General features: G+C 48.2%; 1 protein-coding gene across 1 annotated transcript in view; it reads right to left on the bottom strand.

Moving 5' to 3' along the window:
- The window catches only part of NAA15 (N-alpha-acetyltransferase 15, NatA auxiliary subunit), a 266,058-nt gene that overhangs the window by 137,749 nt on the left and 110,505 nt on the right, over positions 1 to 17,804 (bottom strand). The window contains exons 4-5 of the mRNA XM_063920367.1: positions 15,621 to 15,778; positions 15,272 to 15,406 (exon numbers count right to left, since the gene is read on the bottom strand). Of these exons, the coding sequence (XP_063776437.1) occupies positions 15,272 to 15,406; positions 15,621 to 15,778 (293 nt within the window). The remainder of the gene's footprint in view (positions 1 to 15,271; positions 15,407 to 15,620; positions 15,779 to 17,804) is intronic.

Raw genomic sequence — 17,804 nt, 5'->3', positions numbered from 1 at the left:
AAGGATCCAGGGCCGAGCGAACCCAGACCTGACTGAAGAGTTGGAGACGAGCCCCCACCGGTGCAGACTCCCACAGAGGAGCCCCAGCGTCATGCGGTGGATTTGGCAGAAGCCGGGGAGGACTTATGCACTTGGGAACTTGCCACAGCCGGTAACCTTTTTCCCCTTCCTCTAGTAGCAAGGAAGGAAGACCCTCATCCTTTTTTGTATTTATTGGGCCGAAAGGACTGCATCTGATAGTGGGGCGTTTTCTTTTGATGTGCAGGGACATAAGGTAGAAAATAAGAATTTACTTACCGATAATTCTATTTCTCATAGTCCGTAGTGGATGCTGGGGACTCCGAAAGGACCATGGGGAATAGCGGCTCCGCAGGAGACTGGGCACATCTAAAGAAAGCTTTAGGACTATCTGGTGTGCACTGGCTCCTCCCCCTATGACCCTCCTCCAAGCCTCAGTTAGGATACTGTGCCCGGACGAGCGTACACAATAAGGAAGGATCTTGAATCCCGGGTAAGACTCTTTCCAGCCACACCAATCACACCGTACAACTTGTGATCTGAACCCAGTTAACAGCATGATAACAGAAGGAGCCTCTGAAAAGATGGCTCACAACAACAAAAAACCCGATTTTTGTAACAATAACTATGTACAAGTAATGCAGACAATCCGCACTTGGGATGGGCGCCCAGCATCCACTACGGACTATGAGAAATAGAATTATCGGTAAGTAAATTCTTATTTTCTCTAACGTCCTAGTGGATGCTGGGGACTCCGAAAGGACCATGGGGATTATACCAAAGCTCCCAAACGGGCGGGAGAGTGCGGATGACTCTGCAGCACCGAATGAGAGAACTCCAGGTCCTCCTCAGCCAGGGTATCAAATTTGTAGAATTAAGCAAACGTGTTTGCCCCTGACCAAGTAGCAGCTCGGCAAAGTTGTAAAGCCGAGACCCCTCGGGCAGCCGCCCAAGATGAGCCCACTTTCCGTGTGGAATGGGCTTTTACAGATTTTGGCTGTGGCAGGCCTGCCACAGAATGTGCAAGCTGAATTGTACTACAAATCCAACGAGCAATCGTCTGCTTAGAAGCAGGAGCACCCAGCTTGTTGGGTGCATACAGGATAAACAGCGAGTCAGATTTTCTGACTCCAGCCGTCCTGGAAACATATTTTCAGGGCCCTGACTACGTCCAGCAACTTGGAATCCTCCAAGTCCCTAGTAGCCGCAGGCACCACAAATAGGTTGGTTCAGGTGAAACGCTGAAACCACCTTAGGGAGAAACTGAGTACGAGTCCTCAATTTCGCCCTGTCCGAATGGAACATCAGATAAGGGCTTTTTCAGGATAAAGCCGCCAATTCTGACACGCGCCTGGCCCAGGCCAGGGCCAACAGCATGACCACTTTCCATGTGAGATATTGTAACTCCACAGATTTAAGTGGTTCAAACCAATGTGACTTTTGGAACCCAAAACTACATTGAGATCCCAAAGTGCCACTGGAGGCACAAAAGGAGGCTGTATATGCAGTACCCCTTTTTCAAACGTCTGAACTTCAGGGACTGAAGCTAGTTCTTTTTGGAAGAAAAGGGACAGGGCCGAAATTTGAACCTTAATGGACCCCAATTTCAGGCCCATAGACACTCCTGTTTGCAGGAAATGTAGGAATCGACCCAGTTGAATTTCCACCGTCGGGCCTTATTGGCCTCGCACCACGCAACATATTTTCGCCAATTGCGGTGATAATGTTTTTGCGGTTACATCCTTCCTGGCTTTGATCAGGATAGGGATGACTTCATCCGGAATGCCCTTTTTCCTTCAGGATCCGGCGTTCAACCGCCATGCCGTCAAACGCAGCCGCTGTAAATCTTGGAACAAGACAGGGTCCTTGCTGGAGCAGGTCCCTTCTTAGAGGTAGAGGCCACGGATCCTCCGTGAGCATCTCTTGAAGTTCCGGTTACCAAGTCCTTCTTGGCCAATCCGGAGCCACGAATATAGTGCTTACTCCTCACCATCTTATCAATCTCAGTACCTTGGGTATGAGAGGCAGAGGAGGGAACACATACCCTGACTGGTACACCCACGGTGTTACCAGAGCGTCTACAGCTATTGCCTGAGGGTCCCTGGACCTGGCGCAATACCTGTCGAGTTTTTCCCAACGGTTTATAATCATGTGGAAGACTTCTGGGTGAAGTCCCCACTCTCCCGGGTGGAGGTCGTGCTGAGGAAGTCTGCTTCCCAGTTGTCCACTCCCGGAATGAATACTGCTGACAGTGCTATCCCATGATTTTCCGCCCAGCGAAGAATCCTTGCAGCTTCTGCCATTGCCCTCCTGCTTCTTGTGCCACCCTGTCTGTTTACGTGGGTGACTGCCGTGATGTTGTCCGACTGGATCAACACCGGCTGACCTTGAAGCAGAGGTCTTGCTAAGCTTAGAGCATTGTAAATGTCCCTTAGCTTCAGGATATTTATGTGAAGTGATGTCTCCAGGCTTGACCATAAGTCCTGGATATTCCTTCCCTGTGTGACTGCTCCCCAGCCTCGCAGGCTGGCATCCGTGGTTACCAGGACCCAGTCCTGAATGCCGAATCTGCGGCCCTCTAGAAGATGAGCACTCTGCAACCACCACAGGAGGGACACCCTTGTCCTTGGTGACAGGGTTATCCGCTGATGCATCTGAAGATGCGACCCGGACCATTTGTCCAGCAGGTCCCACTGGAAAGTTCTTGCGTGGAATCTGCCGAATGGGATTGCTTCGTAGGAAGCCACCATTTTACCCAGAACCCTTGTGCATTGATGCACTGAGACTTGGCTCGGTTTTAGGAGGTTCCTGACTAGCTCGGATAACTCCCTGGCTGTCTCCTCCGGGAGAAACACCTTTTTCTGGACTGTGTCCAAGATCATCCCTAGGAACAGAAGACAAGTCGTCGGAACCAGCTGCGATTTTGGAATATTGAGAATCCAACCGTGCTGCAGCAACACTACCTGAGATAGTGCTACACCGACCTCCAACTGTTCCCTGGATCTTACCCTTATCAGGGAATTGTCCAAGTAAGGGATAACTAAAATTCCCTTCCTTTGAAGGAATATCATCATTTCGGCCATTACCTTGGTAAAGACCCGGGGTGCCGTGGACCATCCATACGGCAGCGTCTGAACTGATAGTGACAGTTCTGTACCATAAACCTGAGGTACCCTTGGTGAGAAGGGTAAATTTTGACATGAAGGTAAGCATCTTTGATGTCCCGAGACATCATGTAGTCCCCTTCTTCCAGGTTCGCAATCACTGCTCTGAGTGACTCAATCTTGAATTTGAACCTCTGTATGTAAGTGTTCAAAGATTTTAGATTTAGAATCGGTCTCACCGAGCCGTCCGGCTTCGGTACCACAACAGTGTGGAATAATACCCCGTTCCCTGTTGCAGGAGGGGTATATTGATTATCACCTGCTGGGAATACAGCTTGTGAATGGCTTCCAAAACTGTCTCCCTGTCAGAAGGAGACATCGGTAAAGCCGACTTTAGGAAACGGCGAGGGGGAGACGTCTCGAATTCTAATTTGTACCCCTGAGATATCACCTGAAGGATCCAGGGGTCTACTTGCGAGTGAGCCCACTGCGCGCTGAAATTCATTAAGACGGGCCCCCCCCACCGTGCCTGATTCTGCTTGTAAAGCCCCAGCGTATACTGAGGGCTTGGCAGAGGCGGGAGAGGGTTTCTGTTCCTGGGAACTGGCTGATTTCTGCAGCCTTTTTCCTCTTCTGTCACGGGGCAGAATTGAGGAACCTTTTGGCCGCTTATCCACGAAAAGACTGCGCCTGATAATACGGCGTCTTCTCATGTTGAGAGGCGACCTGGGGTACAAACGTGGATTTCCCAGCTGTTGCCGTGGCCACCAGGTCTGAAAGACCGACCCCAAATAACTCCTCCCCTTAATAAGGCAATACTTCCAAATGCCGTTTGGAATACGCATCACCTGACCACTGACGTGTCCATAACCCTCTACTGGTAGAAATGGACAACGCACTTAGACTTGATGCCAGTCGGCAAATATTCCGCTGTGCATCACGCATATATAGAAATGCATCTTTCAAATGCTCTATAGGCAAAAATATACTGTCCCTATTTAATATAATGCCTCAGACCTGTTAGCAATTTTAATATTAATAAAACAGCACCAAATTACTGTGCTTCCCCCCCCCCCCCCTCCGTTTTGCACCCTGTTTCTTGTACAGCAGTGTAGGAGGCCAGGAAGAGCGTTTCTGCAGCTCTGTGAAGAGAAAATGGCGCTGATTAGCGCGGTGAAGGCTAAGCCACGCCCCCCTTAATGGCGCGCTTCAGCCCCGCTGTTTTCCACATATTTATACTGGCGGGGGTCTGGTTTTAGTGCCCAAGCACTTTATACCGCTTTTGACAGTCCATTTGTGAGGTTTTATGCTGCCCAGGGCGCCCCCCCCTGCGCCCTGTAGTGCCGCTTTGTGAGTGGGAGCGTGGCGCGCAGCGCGGTACCTCAAAGCAGTCACTGAAGTCTCCTGATCTTCTTCTACTCACCCGTCTTCTGACTTCTGGCTCTGCAAGGGGGGTGACGGCGCGGCTCCGGGAATGAGCATCTAGGCGTACCTAGCGATCAGACCCTCTGGACCTAAAGGTGTCCAGTAGCCTAAGAAGCAGAGCCTTGAAACTCACAGAAGTAGGTCTGCTTCTCTCCCCTCAGTCCCACGAAGCAGGGAGCCTGTTGCCAGCAGGTCTCCCTGAAAATAAAAAAACCTAATATAAATTCTTTTTCAGAGAAACTGAAATCTAACTGGAGTCTGGAGGAGGGGCATAGAGGGAGGAGCCAGTTCACACCCAAAGTCTTAAAGTGCCCATGTCTCCTGCGGATCCCGTCTATACCCCAAGCGTCCCCAGCATCCTCTAGGACGTATGAGAAAATCTGTTTAGTAATCCAATGAAAATAAAAATCTAAATCATGAGTGAGGAAGCAAGCATTATATGTCTACCTCACAGGCTGCTCCATCTCACCAGGTTTCAAACAGTCTGATTGTTCACATGTGCAGAGCCTGGAATTCTTTAGACTAAGCAGTCTAAGCTATAGGGGTATATTCAATAATGGCCGGAAGCTGCCGGATTGTCGGAAAGACGGCAGCTTCCGACAGTTTTAGGTCGGAAGGGGTTCCAACCTATTCATTACGGCCCCGTTTTCTCCGATAAGTCGGGAAACCCGACTTTTCGGAATGCTGTAGGAATGCTTCAGTCGCCAGTCAGTGTGCATTGGTCGGAAGCTGGGCCAAACCCTACAGGTTTTAGACCCATTTCCAACAAACTCAATCGAGGTGAGGAGACGGGGAGTGGTACGGTGGTCTACGGGGATGAGGTACCTTGACAGCTGTCCCCTGGCCAGGCACCTCTCTACCTGTAGTGCCTCCCCCGCCGCAGACATCACCTCCGCCGGCTGCCGTGGCAGCTCCCACCGCCGCACGCAGCCGTCCAACTCCCCCCGCCGCTGCTGTCAGCGCACCCGCCGACAGCAGCGCCAGCACAGGACCCTCAGTACGGCCTTAAGAACAGGTAAGGCTGCCGACACACAGGCCTGTTGGATAGTAGGCCTAATCCAACGAGCAATTGACTGCTTTGAAGCAGGGAAACCCTTTTTCTGTGCATCATAGAGCACAAACAAGGAATCTTTCTTTCTGACCCGAGCTGTACGCTTGACATATCTTCAAGGCGCGCACAGCATCCAATGCCTCCGGAGGAGCAGAAGCGTCAGAACTGGACGGAACAATAATAGGTTGATTCAGATGAAACACGGAGACCACCTTCGGAAGGAACTGCAGTCTAGCCCGGAGATCCACTCTGTCCTCGTAAAAGACCAAGTATGGACTTTCACACGATAAGGCCCCCAGTTCTGGAACACGTTAAGCAGAAGCCAGGGCCAGTAACATCAACGTCTTCTACGTGAGGTACTGTCAAACTCCAGCTTGTAGCCTTGAGGCCTTAGTGGAAGTAGAACAGGTGTGCTGTTCCTGAGAACTGGTACTTGCAGGTTTTCTGGACTTACCGCTGGTGCCTCTAGCCACACTGAAGGCACCTGTGGCCTTCAATCGTAATGTGCGAGACCGAAAGGACTGGACAGACAGTCCCAGATAGGAGCATCTCCCCGGTGGCACCCCAGAGGGGAGAAACATGGATTTCACACCGGTAAGTCTGGAAATCCATGCGTCCAGTGCAACCCCAAAAATCAATTCGCCAGTAAAGGGGAGGGATTCCACATTACTTTTGGTTTCTGTGTCCGCAATCCACTGACGCAACCACAAGGACCTGCGCGTCAACACCGCCATGGCAGACATCCATGCATTAATGTTCCCCATCTCCTTGAGGTAGTCACAGAGGACACGGGTAGTGTCCTGAATATGTTTCAGGAGCGTTACCATAATTACTAAGGGCATATCCCCCGAAAGGCCCCCCTGAATTTGTGTGGCCCAAGAATGAATAGCATGGGTCATCCAGCAACCCGCAAAGACCTGAAAAGGCCGGCTGCAGTGTATATAGATTTTAGGGTAGTCTATCTTTCGATCCCCAGGATCCTTCATAATAAAGGAGCCCGGGGCAGGCAGCACCGCCTTCTTAGACAGGCGAGAGTCTGAGACAACCACCCCAGGGGGTTCCTCCCCAAATTTTCTACCTTGAGGAGCAAATGGGAAAGTGTGCAAAATTTCTTTGGACACTTGGAATTTTTTGTCTGGATTTTTCCAGGCCTGTTTGAATAAGTCATCTATCTCTGGAGAATCAAGGAAATTGATATTGGGTTTGTTTTGTACAAAGAAAAACGACTGCTGTGATGCAGCGTCCTCTAGAGGGAGCTGTAACACATCCCTTATAGCCAAAATGAGGGGTTCAATATGCTGAGTAGCATTGAGATCCCCAATAATGGGATCCAGGTCATCCCCATCATCCTGAATATCATCTGAATCTAACGATAGAGCAGGTAAACCACGCTTCTGTGGACCTGCATAAGAGAGGGGGGGCTGTGCATCTGCCCTAGCAGATAAATATGCAACAGCTTGTTTGAGTAGCTGAGTCTTCTGCACATTAGCAGTGAGTTGGGAAGAAATATCTGACGTCACAGTCTTAATAGACCCTAAACAGAGGGGCTCTGGACCCTCTCCCCCAGCCCCTTCACTGATTTGTGACTATTGACTGCATTGTTCACAGGAAACAGAATCATTAGATAATGGAGAGAATCTGGTGTGACATACACTGCACAGCTTTTGTTTACCCATATTCACAGTAAGCACAATAACAAACACACAGTTATAATGCAAGCCTGCTCTACTGTATGTGAGAGGAGACACAGATGAGAGAGGACACCAGCACACCCTGAGCTGTACAGCCCCAGTGAGGCAGTCAGCTTTATAAACACAGTAAACACTAGCAATTGAAGTCCTACAGAGTATCAGGATAGTGTACATAAGCGGCTCGCCCCCTTTGCTACACCCTGTACCAGTTTTCCAGCGTGTCTTGTGAGGCAGGAAGCGCTGTGTGCGCTGTAGATGGCTGCTGTTAGCAGAGGAAGGCGTCAAAACACCTCAAGTACCACTCTGAGCTAGCTCCGCACCCTCTAATGGCGCCAGAGCTATAATTAATATTTATACTGGCAAAGCCTCCTTCATAGCTTTAAACATCACAAGAAGTGCTAGTCAAGCCCTTTGTGCCAGTTCTACATGGGGGATCTTAGCAGAACCTCCCAGGAGGGTCCCGTACGCCGCGCCGGAGGTCAGCCGCACTTCAAACGGGGGGGGGGGGGGGCCCTTAGCGGGGCCCCCGGTTTGTACTCACCACCGATGCCACCTTCAGGCAGCGTTAGGGGTGTGCGGCGTACTGCGGCTGTGACAGCCAAGGCGCAGGGCCAGCTGAACAACAACCCTTCAGGACGGTGGTCCTGCAGCAGGGAAGTGGCTCTGCACCTCTTAAGTCTGGTCACAGTGAGACATACAAACAGTATACCCTGTATTGCACTATATATTATATGAGACCCTGACGCACCTAGTTACCCAGGACACAGAATATAGTGACAGCAAACGTGTGATACACAAGAATGGAATCCACACAGCAGCTACGGGCACACTCAGTCACAGGTACAATGCAGGAATTATTACATATAAACAATAAAACTCATATTACATATAAACAATAAAATCTCACAATAAAACTGCACTGGACTAGAAATTACATATAAGCATGTTTGTATACAGATAACAATGCACAGTAAACACTGGACTTATATCACAGAATACTTGTACTAAATATTCAGATAGCAGTACACTTGTTCTTAACTAACACTGTCTAAAATTACATGTAGAATACTTAAGTGCCTGTAAATGCACAGCGCTGATGACGCAGGCGGATTTACAGAGGAGACAGTGCCCAGCAGTCCCGCAGATCAGCCCAGCTATGAAATGGCATCAAAATCTCTTCAGGGAGTAAGGGAGAGAGATGCAGCTCCAGGGTGGGAACACCAGCAGTAGATGGAGCCCGGAGCTAGCGTAGAGGATACAGCCTTATCCTCTGTTGGACTTCACCACCGGGTACTGTGGAGCCTTTTACAAACGTATTTTAATAAATCCAACCTGTGCTCCTTGCCCTGGTGGATATAGTGGGGTCCCTGTGCAACTTAGTACACGCCAGCGGCGCGGTCCGTCTCCCGGGACCGCAACCGGATCGTATTTTACTGACAGGTCCTGCCTGGGGGACCCTCTTACCTCCTCCCTTTAATGCAGCCACGCGATCCGGGAGAATGACAGCGGTGGTGTGCCTGAAAAACTAGTGCGTCTCCATTGCAAGTACCCGGAAACCAGGCCGCGGGAGTATGCAGCGCCACTGAGGAATGTGATGGAGCCGCAGCACAGCATGTCATAAAGACATGGAAAGTGCTGCGGCCCTTGCAGTCTTCTAAAAAGTTATTTTCAGGGCTGCCTAGCGCAGCCCCACCTGCTAGTGACCTGCACTGCAGACACCAACTTACAAACTGAGCTCCAGTGCCTGGAGGCGGGGCTATAGAGGAGGCGGTGCAGTGCATCCTGGGAGCAGTCAAAGCTTTAGCCTAGGCATGTCCAAACTGCGGCCCTCTAGCTGTTGTGAAACTACATATCCCAGCATACCCTGACACAGTTTTGCTGTCAGAGAATGCTAAAGCTTTGTCAGGGCATGCTGGGATGTGTAGTTTCTAAACAGCTGGAGGGCCGCAGTTTGGACATGCCTGCTTTAGCCTGTTGGTGCCTCGGATCAAGATCCAACTCTACACCCCGATGTTCTTCCCTGTGGAATACCAGTGTACCCAGCTGCAGAAAAATAAGAATTTACTTACCGATAATTCTATTTCTCATAGTCCGTAGTGGATGCTGGGACTCCGTCAGGACCATGGGGAATAGCGGGCTCCGCAGGAGACAGGGCACATCTAAATAAAGCTTTTAGGATCACATGGTGCGTACTGGCTCCTCCCCCTATGACCCTCCTCCAAGCCTCAGTTAGGTACTGTGCCCGGACGAGCGTACACAATAAGGAAGGATCTTGAATCCCGGGTAAGACTCATACCAGCCACACCAATCACACCGTACAACTTGTGATCTGAACCCAGTTAACAGTATGATAACAAAAAACGAAGTAGCCTCTGAAAAGATGGCTCACAACAATAGTAATAACCCGATCTTTGTAACAATAACTATGTACAAGTATTGCAGACAATCCGCACTTGGGATGGGCGCCCAGCATCCACTACGGACTATGAGAAATAGAATTATCGGTAAGTAAATTCTTATTTTCTCTAACGTCCTAGTGGATGCTGGGACTCCGTCAGGACCATGGGGATTATACCAAAGCTCCCAAACGGGCGGGAGAGTGCGGATGACTCTGCAGCACCGAATGAGAGAACTCCAGGTCCTCCTTAGCCAGAGTATCAAATTTGTAAAATTTTACAAACGTGTTCTCCCCTGACCACGTAGCTGCTCGGCAAAGTTGTAATGCCGAGACCCCTCGGGCAGCCGCCCAAGATGAGCCCACTTTCCTTGTGGAGTGGGCCTTTACAGATTTAGGCTGTGGCAGGCCTGCCACAGAATGTGCAAGTTGGATTGTGCTACAGATCCAACGTGCAATCGTCTGTTTAGACGCAGGAGCACCCATCTTGTTGGGTGCATACAATATAAACAACGAGTCAGATTTTCTGACTCCAGCTGTCCTTGAAATATATATTTTTAATGCTCTGACAACGTCCAGTAACTTGGAGTCCTCCGAGTCGCTAGTAGCCGCAGGCACCACAATAGGCTGGTTCAAGTGAAAAGCCGAAACCACCTTAGGGAGAAAATGAGGACGTGTCCGCAGTTCTGCCCTGTCCGAATGGAAAATCAGATATGGGCTTTTGTATGATAAAGCCGCCAACTCTGAAACTCTCCTGGCTGAAGCCAGGGCCAATAGCATGGTTACCTTCCATGTAAGGTATTTTAAATCTACCGATTTTAGAGGCTCAAACCAATGAGATTTGAGAAAATTCAAAACTACGTTCAAATCCCACGGTGCCACTGGAGGCACTATTGGGGGTTGTATATGTAGTACACCTTTGACAAAAGTTTGTACTTCAGGCACTGATGCCAATTCCTTCTGGAAGAAGATTGATAAGGCCGAAATTTGAACTTTAATGGACCCCAATTTTAGGCCCATAGACAATCCTGCTTGCAGGAAATGTAAGAATCGACCCAATTGAAATTCTTCCGTTGGAGCCTTCTTGGCCTCACACCACGCAACATATTTTCGCCAAATGCGGTGATAATGTTGTACAGTCACTTCCTTTCTAGCCTTAATCAAGGTAGGAATAACTTCCTCTGGAATGCCCTTTTCTTTTAGAATCCGGCGTTCAACCGCCATGCCGTCAAACGCAGACGCGGTAAGTCTTGGAACATACAAGGTCCCTGCTGAAGCAGATCCCTTCTTAGAGGTAGAGGCCACGGATCCTCCGTGAGCATCTCTTGAAGTTCCGGATACCAAGTTCTTCTTGGCCAGTCCGGAGCCACCAGTATTGTTCTTACTCCTCTTTTCCGTATAATTCTCAGTACCTTTGGTATGAGAGGCAGAGGAGGGAACACATACACTGACTGGTACACCCACGGTGTTACCAGAGCGTCCACAGCTATTGCCTGAGGGTCTCTTGACCTGGCGCAATATCTGTCCAATTTTTTGTTGAGGCGAGACGCCATCATGTCCACCTTTGGTCTTTCCCAACGGTTCACAATCATGTGGAAGACTTCTGGATGAAGTCCCCACTCTCCCGGGTGAAGGTCGTGTCTGCTGAGGAAGTCTGCTTCCCAGTTGTCCACTCCCGGGATGAACACTGCTGACAGTGCTATGACATGATTCTCCGCCCAGCGCAGAATCCTTGCAGCTTCTGTCATTGCTCTTCTGCTTCTCGTGCCGCCTTGTCGGTTTACGTGGGCGACTGCCGTGATGTTGTCCGACTGGATCAACACCGGCTGACCCTGAAGCAGCGATTTTGCCAGGCTTAGAGCATTGTAGATCGCTCTTAGCTCCAGTATATTTATGTGAAGGGACGTCTCCAGGTTTGACCACACGCCCTGGAAGTTTCTTCCCTGTGTGACTGCTCCCCAGCCTCGTAGGCTGGCATCCGTAGTCACCAGGACCCAGTCCTGTATGCCGAATCTGCGGCCCTCTAACAGATGGGCACTCTGCAACCACCACAGGAGAGACAACCTTGTTCTTGGTGACAGTGTTATCCGCTGATGCATGTGCAGATGCGATCCGGACCATTTGTCCAGCAGATCCCACTGAAATGTCCGTGCATGGAATCTGCCGAATGGAATCGCTTCGTAAGAAGCCACCATCTTTCCCAGGACTCTTGTGCATTGATGTACTGACACAGTTCCTGGTTTTAGGAGGTTCCTGACAAGTTCGGATAACTCCCTTGCTTTCTCCTCCGGGAGAAACACCTTTTTCTGAACCGTGTCCAGAATCATTCCCAGGAACAGCAGACGAGTTGTCGGGGTCAATTGAGATTTTGGAAGATTCAGAATCCACCCGTGTTGCTGAAGCACTACCTGGGTTAGTGCTACACCGACTTCCAGCTGTTCTCTGGACTTTGCCCTTATCAGGAGATCGTCCAAGTAAGGGATAATTAATACGCCTTTTCTTCGTAGAAGAACCATCATTTCGGTCATTACCTTGGTAAAGACCCGAGGGGCCGTGGACAAACCAAACGGCAGCGTTTGAAACTGATAATGACAGTCTTGTATCACGAACCTGAGATACCCTTGGTGTGAGGGGTAAATTGGGACATGCAGATAAGCATCTTTTATGTCCAGGAACACCATGAAGTCCCCTTCTTCCAGATTCGCTATCACTGCTCTGAGTGACTCCATCTTGAACTTGAATTTCTGTATGTACAGGTTCAAGGATTTCAGGTTTAGAATAGGTCTTACCGAACCGTCCGGCTTCGGTACCACAAATAGTGTGGAATAATACCCCTTTCCCTGTTGTAGGAGGGGTACCTTGACTATCACCTGCTGAGAATACAGCTTGTGAATGGCTTCCAAAACCGACGTCCTTTCTGAGGGAGACGTTGGTAAAGCAGACTTTAGGAACCGGCGAGGGGGAGACCTTTCGAACTCCAACATGTAACCCTGAGATATTATCTGCAGGATCCATGGGTCCACTTGTGAGCGAGCCCACTGATTGCTGAAAATCTTGAGTCGACCCCCCACCGCTCCTGAGTCCGCTTGTAAAGCCCCAGCGTCATGCTGATGGCTTTGTAGAACCCGGGGCGGGCTTCTGGTCCTGGGCAGGGGCTGCTTGCTGCCCTCTCTTACCCTTTCCTCTGCCTCGCGGCAGATAAGACTGTCCTTTTGGTCGCTTGTTTTTATAGGAGCGAAAGGACTGCGGCTGAAAAGACGGTGTCTTTTTCTGTTGGGAGGGGGTCTGAGGTAAAAAAGTGGATTTGCCGGCAGTTGCCGTGGCCACCAGGTCCGAAAGACCGACCCCAAATAATTCCTCTCCTTTATATGGCAATACTTCCATATGCCTTTTGGAATCCGTATCACCTGACCACTGTCGCGTCCATAAACTTCTTCTGGCAGATATGGACATCGCGCTTACTCTTGATGCTAGAGTACAAATATCCCTCTGAGCATCTCGCATATAAAGAAAAGCATCCTTTAATTGCTCTAGAGTCAATAAAATACTGTCCCTATCCAGGGTATCAATATTTTCAGTCAGAGAATCCAACCACACTACCCCAGCACTGCACATCCAGGCTGAGGCTACTGCCGGTCGCAGTATAACACCAGTATGTGTGTATATACTCTTCAGTGTAGTTTCCAGCCTCCTATCTGCTGGATCCTTGAGGGCGGCCGTATCAGGAGACGGCAACGCCACTTGCTTTGATAAACGTGTGAGCGCCTTATCCACCCTAGGGGGTGTTTCCCAGCGCGCCCTAACCTCTGGTGGGAAAGGGTATAATGCCAATAACTTCTTGGAAATTAGCAGTTTTCTATCTGGGTTAACCCACGCTTCGTCACACACGTCATTCAATTCCTCTGATTCTGGAAAAGCTACAGGTAGTTTTTTCACCCCCCACATAATACCCCTTTTTGAGGTACCAGCAGTATCAGAGATCTGCAAAGCCTCCTTCATTGCCGTGATCATATAACGTGTGGCCCTATTGGAAAATACGTTTGTTTCTTCACCGTCGACACTAGATTCATCTGTGTCGGTACCCGTGTCGACTGAATGAGGTAAGGGACGTTTTACAGCCCCTGATGGTGTCTGAGACGCCTGAGCCGGTACTAACTGGTTTTCCGGCCGTCTCATTTCGTCAACTGACTTTTGTAATGTGCTAACATTATCACGTAATTCCATAACTAAAGCCATCCATTCCGGTGTCGACTCCCTAGGGGGTGACATCACCATTACCGGCAATTGCTCTGCCTCCACACCAACATCGTCCTCATACATGTCGACACACACGTACCGACACACAGCAGCCACACAGGGAATGCTCTAATCGAAGACAGGACCCTCTTAGCCCTTTGGGGAGACAGAGGGAGAGTTTGCCAGCACACACCAAAAGCGCTATAAATGTATATAAACAACCCTAGAAGGTGTTGTTTTTGATATAAGCGCTTTTAATATATCAATATCGCCAAATTATGCCCCCCTTCTCTTTGTTACCCTGTTTCTGTAGTGCAGTGCAGGGGAGAGTCCTGGGAGCCTTCCTCACCAGCGGAGCTGAGCAGGAAAATGGCGCTGAGTGCTGAGGAGAATAAGCTCCGCCCCTTTTTCGGCGGGCTTTTCTCCCGGGTTTTAAGAAAACTGGCCTGGGTTAAATACATACATATAGCCTTAATGGCTATATGTGATGTATTTATTTTGCCACTAAAGGTATTTAATATTGCTGCCCAGGGCGCCCCCAGCAGCGCCCTGCACCCTCCGTGACTGAATCAGTGAGACGTGTAGCAACAATGGCGCACAGCTGCAGTGCTGTGCGCTACCTTCATGAAGACTGAGGAGTCTTCTGCCGCCTGCTTTCCGGACCTCCGTCTTCAGCGTCTGTAAGGGGGATCGGCGGCGCGGCTCCGGGACGAACCCCAGGAGGACCTGTGTTCCGACTCCCTCTGGAGCTAAGTGTCCAGTAGCCTAAGACTCCAATCCATCCTGCACGCAGGTGAGTTGGAAATCTCTCCCCTAAGTCCCTCGATGCAGTGATCCTGTTGCCAGCAGGATTCACTGAGATTTAAACCTAAAAAAACTTTTTCTAAGCAGCTCTTTAGGAGAGCCACCTAGATTGCACCCTTCTCGGACGGGCACAAAAACCTAACTGAGGCTTGGAGGAGGGTCATAGGGGGAGGAGCCAGTACGCACCATGTGATCCTAAAAGCTTTATTTAGATGTGCCCTGTCTCCTGCGGAGCCCGCTATTCCCCATGGTCCTGACGGAGTCCCAGCATCCACTAGGACGTTAGAGAAACAAAAGTTTAAAATGAAATTGAAGAAAACTCAGCCAGCCAGCCACACCCAGTTGAAGAAATTTAAAGTGCACTGGCTTCTTTGGACCCCATCTATACCCATCGTACTAGTTTTCCCCAATATCCCTTATGGATGCTAGAGAAACATATAAAGTAACACCCAAGCAAAAAGCAAACTTGCATCAGTCACTTGCAGAACTACAAATAGCTGATGATGTAAATTTCGCTGTTTTTTCCAAGCACTAAAACAGATGCTACCTGCTGGGTCTTCCGGAATTCCTCCAGTATTTTCGCTGCCATTTCATAGTCCTCCAGTAAATGGTATGCAATGGCATAGCCAATCCAAGATGCTCTCTGTGCAGGTCTCAGCTGCAGCAACTGATATCTGGTTTCCTGTAAAACACAGATTTTTTTACATTTAAAATATGCTCACACTGTTGACAAGTCATATTTATAGGATGTGATAGCATTTGTATTTACCAAGTGAATGGAAGAAAGTAAAACTTGCTGGAAATGGTGTTGGTGGCTGCACTGCAAGGCATACCCACATAAAGAGTACTGGATATATAGTGGTAATGGTTAGGAAGCCACAGAAAATCTCACATACCCGGTAACCTTCCAAGTCCCTCATTTGGATTTGAAGCAGAGAGAGGTCCCTCAGGATCTGGAGATTGTCTTTATCCCATTTCAGAGCATTCCTGTAACACTTGATGGCTTCGTCATATTTTTTATCAGATCTTTGCAATAAGCCATACACATGCCAACCTGGAGACGTAACAGTTAAGGAAAGTGGGGCTCAAACAAAAGTATATCTAGACAAAATCAGTTCTAAAGCAGGTACGTAAATACGTTTCAACATATACATGGGACAAAATCTATGGAACTGGCAGAACAAATGGTATATCATTACTCCAGGCATTTGAATTTACATTTCCTTCTAGAAAGATAAAAATGAACTAAAAACATTCCTAAATAAAGCCTTGTGTCAGAAATCACTATTTATCCACTATTATTTCCAAGCATCTGTTAGTGGTTGGCTGCTCACACACTGCATGCTTGGCAGGGCAACTCATTTGTGCAGTTCCCCAGGAGTGCCCTGACTTGTGGAATGGATCACAGTTCTTAAACTGGGTCCCCAGGACCCCAAACAGCTCATGCTTTCTTGGTTACTTAGCAAGTGCACAGGTGTAATCATCACTGGCTGACACATTTTAAAAGATCCACAAGTGGAGCTAAATATTTCCTCTGTGATTCGGTGAGGAGATCTGGAAAACATTCACTGTGTGGGTTCCTGAGGACAAAGTTTGAGAACCTGTGGAACAGATTAAAGAATAAATATACAAGGCAAGGAGGTAGGGAACGATCAAATTAAAGGTGGGCTTAGAATTAAAAAACGATTATTACTTAGCAATATGCACCTCTCTTGTATTCTCTAAGGAACAGTAGGCAAAATTATTTTTTTAATTACAGTGAAATTTATTTACGGTCTAATAAATATTCTGGTAAAACAACAAAACTATTAAAAATCCTGTTCCAATATATGTAGCAAACAGATCTAAAAACAATCAAAACAGATTCCAACCAATAAAAACATTTCCCGTATTGAAAAGCAAACTTACATATTTCTTTCAAACATATGGTTAGAAATGATTTTGCCTGAAAAACAAAGCTATCTATATAAAGACATCACCCACACATTAAACAGAAATATCTGAACACATGACAAATATGTTAATCGAACGCTTACTTCTAAATCCAACATTTATGAATCTGCATGCAGTTAGCAATCTTCTCCGTGATTATGAAATTCTCAGGAATATTAATATGAACATATAAACTTAATGTATGAATTATTATAACCATTGCTTCATACCCAGAAAGCAAACCCTTTTCCTTAACTGAATTTGATGGCTGCTAATGCCTTATGTGAAAGCTGGAGACGCACCCTGGACACAGAGGGGGCTATTCAAATGTTTGTTATTTAGTGATAATTAAAGGACGTCCATTGTTGCTATTCAATTGTTCTGGGAGCCCTTTAATTTTCGTACCCAGTTAGACAGGGTTTAGCCGCATAAAGCGTCAAAAACCGTCTAAACTAATGGGCACGAAGGTCGGCCAAACCGCAGACTTCTCACACATTTCAGCTTGCAGCCTCAAGAGGTGCGAGCTGAAATGCGACTGCTGCAGCTAATTGGCGTCTGTCAGAGCTATTCAATTGTTGCTCCGATTAGACGAGAATTAGCTGCAGCAGTCACATTAATATTCCACACCTCGCAAACATTTGAATAGCCCCCCAAAAGGCTCAAGAAACTGCACGCAGATGTAGTTTATTTTATGTGTACAAGCTGCATCTCGGCACCTATTAGCATGTTTTGCATCTGAAAGCTCTGGTCAGTGATTTCCCACAGTGAATCTGTTTTCAGTGGGTGTCTTTGACACAGCCTAGCGCTTCAATGGAGGTGGTGTCTCACTTGGTCTTCCTCTTCGGCATTGCCAGATGTTCAATACAAAAGCCATGTGTTTATGTAAGTCACATGAACACCAGAATGTACGATCTCCTTTTTTTGCATCACCACACACTGATCCATGAGATCCACTCCCCCATGTGCGAGTTATACTACTCTGAAGCCAACTCTGTTTTTAGATGCTCTTAATGTCTGATTAAAAAACAAAACAATATTAATAAAGCTTTCTCCACAGCTATGACAGCTGTTACTATTCATAATTTGAAATCATTTCCAATTTTAAAAAAAGATAATATATAATGATACATATATAAGGCTATCAGCTG

This window comes from Pseudophryne corroboree, chromosome 1 (genome assembly GCF_028390025.1).
Source record: "Pseudophryne corroboree isolate aPseCor3 chromosome 1, aPseCor3.hap2, whole genome shotgun sequence".
Taxonomy (NCBI): domain Eukaryota; kingdom Metazoa; phylum Chordata; class Amphibia; order Anura; family Myobatrachidae; genus Pseudophryne; species Pseudophryne corroboree.
Note: the sequence above shows the minus strand (reverse complement) of the source record. Positions and strands in the feature narration are given on the sequence as shown.